Source organism: Bradysia coprophila, assembly GCF_014529535.1.
Source record: "Bradysia coprophila strain Holo2 chromosome X unlocalized genomic scaffold, BU_Bcop_v1 contig_128, whole genome shotgun sequence".
Classification (NCBI taxonomy): Eukaryota; Metazoa; Arthropoda; class Insecta; order Diptera; family Sciaridae; genus Bradysia; species Bradysia coprophila.
In genome coordinates this window covers 459,284-471,587 of record NW_023503295.1, presented here as the reverse complement: position 1 = coordinate 471,587, position 12,304 = coordinate 459,284, and the positions used below count along the sequence as shown (strand labels likewise).

At 37.8% G+C, this 12,304-nt stretch overlaps 1 protein-coding gene across 2 annotated transcripts in view; it reads left to right on the top strand.

Moving 5' to 3' along the window:
* The window catches only part of LOC119067672 (irregular chiasm C-roughest protein), a 102,257-nt gene extending 92,412 nt beyond the window's left edge, over positions 1-9,845 (top strand). The window contains exons 2-13 of one of the 2 annotated variants that reach the window (XM_037170779.1): positions 1,396-1,824; positions 1,884-1,983; positions 2,055-2,206; positions 2,274-2,474; positions 2,668-2,850; positions 6,771-6,873; positions 7,011-7,138; positions 7,212-7,632; positions 7,757-7,890; positions 8,271-8,497; positions 8,840-9,123; positions 9,193-9,845. In XM_037170779.1, coding sequence (XP_037026674.1) covers positions 1,528-1,824; positions 1,884-1,983; positions 2,055-2,206; positions 2,274-2,474; positions 2,668-2,850; positions 6,771-6,873; positions 7,011-7,138; positions 7,212-7,632; positions 7,757-7,890; positions 8,271-8,497; positions 8,840-9,123; positions 9,193-9,464 — 2,502 coding nt within the window. In that variant the 5' untranslated portion in view covers positions 1,396-1,527 and the 3' untranslated portion in view covers positions 9,465-9,845. Of the gene's footprint in view, positions 1-1,395; positions 1,825-1,883; positions 1,984-2,054; positions 2,207-2,273; positions 2,475-2,667; positions 2,851-6,770; positions 6,874-7,010; positions 7,139-7,211; positions 7,633-7,756; positions 7,891-8,267; positions 8,498-8,839; positions 9,124-9,192 lie in introns of both variants that reach the window. The other variant, XM_037170778.1, reaches the window with a different exon arrangement.
* The last annotated feature ends 2,459 nt before the right edge of the window (positions 9,846-12,304 follow it).

Below are 12,304 nucleotides of genomic sequence, written 5' to 3'. Positions count from 1 at the left end.
GAAACTAGTCAGCCAATCTCCATGAAATTTTGCAGGAACCTCAGGGTGGGCATAAAAATGAAATTGTGATACGCCATTACCCCAGGAAAAACCAGAATTTTGTTTTATTGGCCTCGAAGTGGTTTCTGAGTGTGGCTTTCGAGGGTCGGGAACGCGTTTTCGGCTGTAGCTTAGCTGTATTGAAACCTACAGAGGCGTGCGACCCATCAAATGAAAGGTATTCGTAACACGATTCGAACAAAAAAATAATTTAAAAAATCGGGGCAGATTCGTTTGAGCTAGAGTGATTAGAGTGACCAAATTTTGAGCTACTCGAGCGTAGGATGAAAGGACTAATATTTCTTTGGGTTATGAGAGATAGAGAATTACTTTCTTCGGCAAAGTCTCAGAGTTTTACGAGTAGAAAAGAAGGGCATTTGTGAAAAATGTCGAAAGTTGGAAATGGGTGGGTCAATTGGGGTTTTAGAGATATTTCTTGAATGGTGGCAGATTTTCGTCAAATTTCGAATTTCGTCAAATTTTCGATTTTCGCCAAATTTTCGAATTTCGTCAAATTTTCGAATTTCGTCAAATTTTCGAATTTCGTCAAATTTTCGAATTTCGTCAAATTTTCAAATTTCGCCAAATTTCCTAATTTCTGTTATAAACTGTTATAAAAAGCAGTGTTCTAAAACTTCTAAAACGACTGATATCCCAACAAAAATCTCTTCGAGAAAAGTGTGACGCAGTCTTTGAAGTACAATTTCTAAAATGAATGATATTGCTAGAGTTGACGCTTTCAGCTTCGTTACGCAAAAATTAAATTTTACACCCAATTTTAGTTCAAACAAGCTGGCTTAGTTTTTCTCATCATCTGCCAAATAATTTTTACCAAAAAAAAATTTGACTGGAAACAACCAAAATTTTACCATAAAAATTTTTAATTTTCCTGAATTTATCGAATTTTCTTGTACTCATCGAAACTCATCGAAACTACGGAACAGGTCGAGTTTTACCTCACCTGAAGCTGAAATCAGATAATCTGAAAAATTCCGGTCAAGGCGTAGAATCTTAGACCGTAAATGTTGATTTTTGGCCGAGACATTCTTAAAACCGTATTTTCCTAACTAGTGTTGAAATATTGCGACAAGTGAATGCAACCGGTAATCAAAAACCGGTAAAAAAACGGTAATGGCTATTACCGTTTACGGTAAATAAAACTTTGATAACCGGTCTTACCAAAAAAGTACTTCGTATGAGAGACAAAATAGAATACTCTCTCTATCTCACATAGAGATAAAACCTAGGCTCGTTGAACGAGCCTTCTTTTTTCCTATATATTATAGTCCTAACGAAACAATATACTCACTGTAAGTTGACGAGAAACTAATGTCATTTTCCTCATTTCAATTACAGAATCACAATCAATCAATCATCAATCAACCAACAAACTACAATGTCCGTCGACTTGAAACTGCCAATGTCTGAACTGGTACTGTAAAACATCATACAACCCCGAACCGAAGGATAACCAAAAACTACACAAATATGCCGAAACAAAAGCTTAATCAGCAAATTAATCGAATATGTTCAATGTTGGTGCTGGTTTTCCAGTTATTGGTGACTGTTTCGCCGGCCAAGCTAGCAAATACAAATAGTGGTGCTAATAGCGGCACCAGTGGCCAACGATTCGCCATGGAGCCACAGGATCAAACAGCAATTGTTGGTTCGCGTGTTACGTTACCGTGCCGGGTTATTGGTAAAAATGGTTGGTTACAGTGGACGAAAGACGATTTCGGATTGGGTACGCACCGAAATTTAAGCGGCTTTGAACGATATTCTATGGTAAGGGCATTGATGGCGATATGTGGAGTGGATGAATTAATAAATCATCTTATCTACAGGTCGGAAGTGACGAAGAAGGTGATTATTCGTTAGACATATATCCTGTCATGCTGGACGATGATGCAAAATATCAGTGTCAAGTTGGACCGAGTCCGACAGGTAAATTATAAAAATAAAAAATTGAATCAACCAGCGTGTCACATGGTTATAATTTCGAAATGCATATACAGGCATACCGGGCATTCGATCACGATTTGCCACCTTAACCGTTCTCGTTCCACCGGAACCGCCAAAAATCATCCAAGGAGATTTTCTGGTCACAACAGAAGACAGGGAAATCGAATTGGAATGCGTATCGGTAGGAGGAAAGCCAGCAGCCGAAGTATGTGCAGAAGCGGAAAGTCGTCTGGAAACACTGGCTCAAAAATTTTTTTTTGTTTGTTTCACAGATAACATGGATCGATGGTTTAGGGAACGTTTTGACGACCGGAATTGATTACATGAAAGAGCCGCTAGCCGACTCGAGACGATTTACGGCTAAATCAATTTTAAAGTTGACTCCGAAAAAGGAACATCACAACACAACGTTTCTATGCCAAGCCCAAAATACAGCTGATCGAACATATCGTTCAGCCAAGCTCAAATTAGAGGTAAATACAAATGGTGCAGTGTAGAATTTCACTTCTCAGTTTAGTGTTGTTGTGTTGGTGTGCTCGTCTTTTTATATCCTTTTGTACACAACTTACCGGTCACCCATGTCACCCATGTCAATTGTTTGACTCCCCGACATTAACTCCTAAATATGTCAATGATGTTTTCAATATTTTATAATGTTCTTCCCAGGTAAAATTCGCCCCCAAAGTAACAGTATCCGTTCAGTGCAATGGTAATGCATTAACCTGTGGTCGAATACCAGAAGGTGCAGATGTTACATTATCGTGTCATTCGGATGCAAATCCAATTGAAGTGAAACGAAATTGGTATATAAACGAAGAACTGGTTTCTGGTGATTACACAACGGAAATGGTAAGTTTGAACTTTGTGAAAATGTTTGTTATTGAGATTGAAATAATGTTGAGAGTTTAAAAGGATTAAACGAATATATATGTGGACGGATGGACGTATGTACACTATGTGTGCATGTTATGTATGTCTGCTCTGGTGCTGTGAGAGTTGAAGTAAGAAATGCCATGTGACAAATTTATCGGTGTACGGTCAAAATTTACCAAACAACAAAATCCAAACCGAATTAGTAGATATGTGTGTGTAGTACGACAAATAGATTTGGGGAGGAGTATGATGCTGATGCAGTTAATTTTATTACAAAAAACAAAAAAAAACAAAATTTGGCCGACTGCATAATTGGAAAGGGCTTTCACATGTAATTGCATTTGGCACCCGACTTATCCACATACAAATAGATTGAACTGTCCTTCGTTCATTGAATATTTTAAAGTCTTACACAGAGTATCCATATATACGTATCCTATGTACACGTTCAGAACGGTTGAGATTTTCCGTATTAGTTGAATGCTAGTGAAAAGGGACATCTAATAATTGGTAAACCGTTTCAAACACTTGACGTGGATGGGGGGGGGTATATATTTGTTTCTGGAAATGATAAAGCGTAAGAATATTTGGGGAACATTCATAAATGACGTCGACACATTTCAGTGTTGCCATAGAGAGGGATTCTTTTGAGAAACAGCCTACCGAAATCGGACACATTTTCCAGTGGACTTTTTTGTATGTGCCTAGAAAGGTATTCGACCCTAGAAGCCAAAACCACTTTCAAAAAAAATCTTCGAAGTTTGTGTGGCTGGTGAAAGGTGATCAAAAACCGAAAACTTGCACTTTTCTTACAAAAATTTCTCCAGTTACACGTGCCGTACAGGGTCGTGTGGGGTGTCATTAGAAAGGTAATCACATGTGCTATTGAGCCGAATAGGGACTGATTGGGTTTAAAATTCATCGACACTGAAATATGTGCAGTTCAAGTTTTCAACCGAAGACTTACACTGCTCTTACTGAAATTTCTCGAGGTACACAAAACGTACATGGTCGGGTGTGGTGTCATTTGAAAGATAATTTAATGTGCTTTTGGGCCAAATAGGGTCTTATGAAGTTTGGATGCATCTATGATGAAATATGTACACCTAAACATTTCAACTTCTATTTCATCGTAGACGCATTCAAACCACAAAAGATCCTATTTGGCCCAAAAGCACATTAAATTACCTGTCAAATGATACCCCAAACGACCATGTACGTTTTGTGTACCTCGAGAAATTTCAGTAAGAACAGTGTAAGTATTCGGTTGAAAACTTGAACTGCACATATTTCAGTGTCGATGAATTTTAAACCCAATCAGTCCCTATTCGGCTCAATAGTACATGTGATTACCTTTCTAATGACACCCCACACGACCCTGGACGGCTCGTGTAACTGGAGAAATTTTTGTAAGAAAAGTGCAAGTTTTCGGTTTTTGATCACCACACAAACTTCGAAGATTTTTTTTGAAAGTGGTTTTGGCTTCTAGGGTCGGAGTCCTTTCTAGGCACATATAAAAAATTCCAATAGAAAATGCGTCCGATTTCGGTAGGCTGTTTTTTTTTTCAGAAGAATCCCTCATAAAGGTTTCAAATCATTGAGAGGGATTCTTTTGAAAACGTATCTACCGAAATCGGACTCATTTTCCAGCGAACTGAAGCCAAAAATATTTTTTTGAAAATTCCTCGAGTGAGAGGTGGTCGAAAATTGAAATATTTTTTTCTGGACCATAGACAGCTGCTGTTTCATGGTTTCGATAACCGCTAACATAAAACAATAAAAAACAACAAAATGTTCAAAATTTGCATTGGTACCAACGGATCAATAGTGGTGTCAGCAAGCTCATAGTTCCAGAGCTAATTTTGAATTTTGTTGTTTTGTGTATTTTGTCGTAATCGAAACAGCAGCCGTACATGGTCCAGAAGGAATATTTTTTGATCAAATCTCTACGATGTTCGTGTAGGTCTTCGAGTATAAGATGTGAGCCTCAAATTTACACTTTAAAGGTATACTCATCGTGTTCGGTGTCATTAGAAAGCTAAGTCCATTAGCAATCAGGGGAAACAGTTTTTTTTTGTATTTCTGTAACTTTTCTGCTACAGGGCAACCATTGGAATTTCGCCGAAATAGTCGCATTTTTACCCTTACTTTAAACTGCTCGTAACTCAGTGGGAATGAATTTTAAACCCGCGAAGATCCTAAATGTCCCGAAAGTACATGCAATTATCTTTCAAATGACACCTCACACGACTTTGTGCGTTTCGTGTAGCCGGAGACGACGCTATAAAAAACCGGCGTTAGCTACGTACCCGTACGAAACACCTATTCGTATCAAAAGCCTTTAATGTGCGCCCTTTAAAATCATTTACATTATCCACTCTTTGCCTTGTTATCATATACAAATAAATTGCCGGAGGCAATATAGACAGCCCCGTTCGAAGTCAACTTTCATAAATTCCTATTTAAACAGCTATATACCGCTATATTTACCTATATTTTCCTATAAATAAACATTTCACAGATAAATATATGCTATTATATAGCTCTATATGCCTGTATATAGCTCAATATAGGTGAATATAGGTTTATATAGATGTCCATATTTGGAATCCCTGAAACCCCTCACACTTAACACATTATTTCCATGTTAACAGAAACTCTCTAAGTACCATTTTTCCCAAGATATATCGCTTTTACTAAAATCCAATATGGCCGCCGGAAGCCATTTTGTTAGGAGACCGGAAACAGTACCGACGCTTTACATTCGTTAATACCTTTCAAACAAAAAAAAAATCATGAAATTCGGTCAAAATTTACTCGAGATATTGACAAAATACTCCACTTTCACTGTACGGCCGAGTAGCCAGATAAGAGCTCACTCCAAGAGACCTAGCTCACGCTCCGGAGAACATAATTTCGTAAACTTTTTTTTCCCTGATTGGTACGGTCAATACCTATCTAATAAAGCTAAAACAGACGACATATGTTCAAATGTAGCCGACCTACAAGCTAAAACTGCTTGCCGCCCTGTGCCTGTTTCACACCAAGGGGCCTAACTCACGAGTCGGTCATCTGATTTCCATAAACTTTTTTTTTTGTCGATCGGTATTGTAAATACCTTTTATTTGACGTATCACTTACAAGTGTAGTGCTTAAATGACTGGAGATATCGTCAAAAACACTTAGGCACTTATTGGGCCCCAGCTCCGGAGAGGTCGATCCGAAATCACCCATCTTCGAACTTAGCCTGTCTTTTGACATTACCAAACGAGGAAAAAAAGAATTTTAGAAATCGGATGTGTTTTACTCAAGTTAGAGAACGGACAGACAGACAGACAGACGGACATTTTTTTTTTCACTGATTTGGCATCTCTAGACAACCACAATAGGTTTCCCCTTACTCAGGGAGTCCAATTCGACGTGTTACAAACGTATGCGTAAACCTATAAGACCCCAGTACTTCGTACGGGTCTAAAAATGCATGTTTTCGATTTTCGACCACTCGGCACACAAGCATCGAGGAATTTTCAGAAAAAATATTTTTGGCTTCAGGGTCCAATACCCACTAGGCTCCCATAAAAAATCGTGATGTAAAATGAACTTGTTAAAGTGTTAAATGTATGACCGACCTTCCAAAAACCTTCCCATAAATTTAACTTGCCAAACGTTTCGCATACGTTTTGTGTTATAACTGTGTTTGTCAACACTAAACGGCGGACGTCATTTATGGATGTCCCCTCACTAATTTTCATTTTTTGACTGATGTATATGAGACTTTTCTCTCTTTCTCTTTGTTTTCCCTTGAAGGGCAAAATGTCCAAAGTTCATTTATAACAATTTCCCCGAAAATTTTCTTCAGCAATGTCGAAACATTGAAACAATTTATCAATTTCCAGGTCATCCATAACGTTACGAGAAAATATCACGATGCCATTGTTAAATGTGAAGTTCATAACGTGGTGGGAAAGAGCGAAGAAAGTGAAACATTGGACATAAGCTGTACGTATTAAAAAAATCTCATTTAACAATAAGAACAAAACCAATTTTTTTTTTTGGTTCGTTCTTTGCGTTTGAGTACACACACTCACAGTCCAACGTCTAATTAATTTCATTTTACATTCTCACAAAATCTATAGACGGTCCTGCATTCAAAACCTATCCGAAATCGGTTGAAGCCGACATAGATACATCGGTGTCATTACAATGTGATGTGAATGGTAATCCCACTCCAGACATATTATGGATTCATGAACCGAGCGAAAGGGTTTGTTATAGCCGTTTAGCACGCCAATCGGAAAAGGAAAATCATTTTTCTCTTGTTTATTACTCTCCGATAGATTGTCGGCACGTCATCAAATCTAACCGTTGTCGTTACGCATGAAACAGCTGGCGCATATAAGTGCAAGGCAAGCGTAATGGGATTCGCAGAAATCAGTGCTGAAGCATCGATTTACTTGAAGGGACCACCGACGATAACGTCTCCGAGACAACAGTTTGGGATTATCGGTGACAATGCTCGAATTGAATGTGTTGCATTTTCCGTTCCGAAAGCCAGGCACGTATCATGGACATTTAATGGCAGAGAAATAAATACGAATACGGATCAGGATTATTCAATACTGGAGGACCCATTGCCGGAGGGTATTAAGTCAACGTTAATTATACGTGAAAGTCAATCGAAGCATTTCGGACGATATAACTGTACGGTCGTGAATGACCATGGCAATTTCGTATTGGAAATTGATTTAATGGCACAAAGTAAGTTTCTCTCTCTCTCTCTCTCTCTCTCTCTCTATCTCTCACTCATGTCTGATCACACACATGGAAAAAAGTTACTTTTTTCACTTGATTTAATTTTACCTAAAATTTCCTGCACATACAGAGACCTATCCATCGTTGATGATAATATTTGGTGCTATGCTGTCTATTGCTGTGCTGATGCTATTCATTATGCTTTTTGCATTTTGTTTCAAAAAGGGAAAGAAAAAGTTACCACCTGCAGATGTGATACCTGAGGTAAGCTGTTCAAATAGTTTCGTGTATGTTGAACGATTTTATTACATTATGCAAATGGTAGACGTTTTTCGGTGGATGGGTGGGGCGGTGCGGGAATGGAAAAGTTTATCCGAAAGGACACGTAGGAATTTAATTTTTATTTCCACAAATTTGCACACTTTTTTATGAGTTGAGAGACCGAAAAAAAACTTTTTTTTTGCTCTCTCTCTCTCTCGTATCAAACAAACGGTTTGAATTGGAAATATTTTGGCGATTTCTATTATCCTGATGAAGGTGGATTGTAGTTGAGGAATTCTTGGAATTATTAAATCGTTTGACAATTGAAAAACATCTGACCAGTCCATTCGAACCAGTAACATGAACATATTTCTATGCAGCAGCACAAAACCGATAAAAATTGCAAGGAAAGTGATCGTTCGTCGAATCTCAGCGATGTGAAAGTGGACATTCGATCTGGGTCGCATGATTACCTTGAAACATGCTCGGGAACGGACAGTGTTGCGACACGAATAGCCGTCACAGCATTGGGAAGCATAAACAGTAGTAGTGGTGGCAATGGTGGCTCTGTACCGCTTGCTGGACCAGTTAAAATACCCGATCATTACAGGTATGAATTTCGAAAAATTCGAAACAAAAACGCGTTACTGGCCTTACACACAGCGACGTACGTATCGCATTTCTTTTGTCTAAATACAACGCACTTCGAAGTGCGTTGCTAAATGTCAAATTTGACGCTAGAACAAAAGAAATTCGTACTTCCGTTGCTGTGTCAAGCTACGGTTAAGGTGCCAGCGCACTTCATTGTTTTGGGTCTCCGTTTAGATATTGCGCATGATCACAGAGAGAATTTTCTCTCTGCGCATGCGCATTGTCTAAACGGAGACCCGAAACGGTGAACTGCGATTGCAGCTTTAGCATCGACTTCAACAACACATTTGGCATTTTGCAGATATTCCGGTGAATACACCGACACATTAGGGCAACTACAACCAAAGTCTGGACAAAACAATAACGGATATGTACCTTATGTGGACTATTCGCGCGGCGATTATAGTCCGCCACCACATACACTAGCCAATCGAACAAACACAGCGAATAGTTTGAACAACATGTCTCATATGAATGGGCAAATTCCCAGTGGCAATCTAAGTCTAACCAGAAACAGGCATGATCTCAGACAAGACAACGGACTGCCAACGGGCAGTTCAAATTCACTACAAAATGGTCTACTATGTAAGCCGCGATGTGATGACAAATATTTTCGAATCCCGTGTCCGAATCAAAATGTTTCGAATGTTTCAGGTCAACCATTACTGCAAAATGGTTTAAGTACCATCGATCCAAGATACAGTGCAGCATATTGCAATCCATATTTACGAAATTCGAGTGCATCATTGCCGCCCCTTCCACCCAGTACGGCAAATCCAGGTGCAACACCGGCACCTCCACCATACAATTCGAATAGAAATATACAATCTAGTATACAACAGCCACCAGTATCAAGCCCGTCTGGTCAATTTATACTCCCAGCAAATGGTAATTTAAAGAAAGGTACATTGGCAACACATGTTTAATATTCAATTTTATCGATACGTGAATTTATAATCTAATTAACTTTTAGTATAGCTGGGTGGGATGTGTGTGTATGAGTGTTTAAAGACTGGTTATACGAATGGGAGATTATGATGTGAAGTGTGACGTTTATGATTTATGTGTGTGTGTGTGTGTGGGTGAGTGTTTAAAGTGTATGAACGGGTGTGTGTGTAGTGGGTGCGAACGATAAAATGCATTTAATTAATGAAAATAGAAAATTTTCAAAATTGTATTTAAATAAAAACAAACGCTTAGCATGATGAGAAACGAAAGAAAAACTATTGTAAAAATGCGCTTCTCTGGTTAATAGAAAGCATCCACGGACACTTTTCGGTTAAAACCAGTAAAATGAAGTAAAAGTTAATTGCGGTGGTTAACTACTACAACCCAGCCACTATTGAGAATTTCAAATAAATCCAATCCGATCCACATTCCACATTACATTCCATAATTTTTGGCAGTTGTCAAAGGTACTATAGCTGCATCCCAACATACATTTTCTATCAAAATGGCGAATGTCAAAATGACATCGAAGCCATTGATTTATGATGACGAAAATGGACATTCATCTCGAAGTTACTTTTTCATTTCTTTTATTGTTTTGATTATTTTTTTGTGTTTTTACGAGATCCTTTTTATTATCCATGATACATTCGGGGTTTTTTTTTGTCGGAATATATTTCTGATTTTTTAGAGTATTAAAAGGCGTCGTTGTTCCCAGTCAACACAGTGTTTCCCGGTTATTTTGGCATTAAATTTGAAAATCACTCAGCGAATTCAAATTTCACGCCAAAATATAGACTGGGAAGAACATAAATCGACTGGCAACATCAATGATTTTTGAAGCTCTGATAAATCTAAAATGGTGCTTTTTACAGATGAACACAATGTACGTCGAAGTAAATACAAAAATTAATCAAAACAATAAAAGAAATGAAAAAAAAATAAAAATTTTGCGAGACGAATGTACCTTCTCGTCATCATAAATCATTTTACAATGAGAGGCAACAATTAAATGTGCGTAAAGTAGAATTCACCTCAATTCTATTCCCTTGTAGTGCGTGATAAATACTAGAATGATCTAAGGTTCTGAAAGAACAGGTTGAGACACTTCTGAGTTGATCACGAAGTCGGTGAACACACAATTTTTGACAATTTTAGACAGGTTTTGGTAATCAGAGATTGTGTGAAATATCAACTTGATAAAATAGCTATTTTGCTAACTAGTTAATAAATGGGCTTGTTTTTGGACACTAGATGTGAGTTTGCCGATACGAGCGGGGCGAGTTCGGCAACACATCGTGTGCGCAAAACTCCATTTACTAACGTGTATCGGTGGCCGCCGAAAATAAGCCGCCGAAATAGCCGCCGCCGGCCATTTTTGAGCAAGCCGCGCCGCAGCCGAGCCGGTGCTAAAAACACGGCTCAAGCCGGCTTGAAACGACTGGAAAAAGAAATAAAGATTTCGAAAGGTGAATGGGTGAAATAATTTTGAAAACCGAGATTCCTGTTGATCCTAAGCAGCTCAAGTACTTTTTGAATTTTTTTTACAAAATTAAGAAAATTTTGAAAATTTTCTTGAATTTTCATGAATTTTCCAGAATGGTATATTACGTCCTCGCTTCTAAGTTTGTTGTTTTGGCAAGTATGACCTTTGCGGAACGAGCCGAAGGCGCACGATCAGTTAATTCACAAATTTGAGAAAACTTTATCGATCTTTGCGAATTTTCTCGATTTTTTTTTCTTTTCAATTTTTACTTGATTTTCGTGAGCTTTCGATTTCTTATCGAAAACCATTTTCTTAATGAGTTAAATGAGTGTACCGGAGCATGATTTTCCATTTAGTTCAAGTTTTGAGGCAATAAAACTTGACGTGTTAGTGAACCTTAGACTTAGAGACTTGCTTGTAACAAGACCAGTTCCACTTGCACTTTGAACAACCTAATCTACCTACATTTTCGCTTTCCGTACAATTTCATTTTCATGCTTACTAGTTCATTTTCCATGAATTTATCTAAACGTTTTTATTTTGAAAAAAAGTTAAAAGGAACCTCCAGCCGAGCCGTTTTAAGCCGGCTCAAGCCGACTTTTTCGCCGCCGCCGAGGTTTCTCCGTCGGCGCTCATGCCTGGTATCGGCAATCTAACATCTATTCCGCAAAACATCCCATTTCCTAACTAGTTTGCAAAATAGCTATTTTTCTTCAAGTTTTCCTTTCATACAATCAACAATGAGTGTGTTTAACCAAACATGTCAAAATTTGTGTTTCACCCGCCTTCGTAAGTGTCTTAAGGCCAGTTCATGGTCGCATACGTCGCAAAAATGTATGCGAGTATGAACTGGCCTTAACCTGTTCTTTCAGAACCTCGGAATGATCACCAAAACCAATTGATCAATGCAAAAATTGAACTTGACTTGACGCACATTTTTCCGGTATTTGAAAAAGAGCCCGCTAATATATGCCAGCTATAGTACTTTTGACATTCGATAAAAATGGAATGTGGATCGGAATGGATTTATTTGAAATTCTCAATAGTGGCTGGGTTGTAAAAGTTGGCAACTGTAAAAAAAATTAAATAAATTAATTAAAAAATTGTAAAAGAAAAAATATTTAATGTGTGGCCTTACTTAAAAAAAAAAGAAAAAAAAGAAAAAAAAAAATTACAAAAAATTGCCAATTACAATGCTGGAAGGTATGATCAGGACAAATTTCTCTGACAAAAAGAAAAGAAAAGTGAAAAATCACCCGTAGCAAAAACAAAAATGATATTTAAATGAATCTTAGAGATGCATTTTATGTAATTAAATTATAATTAATTATA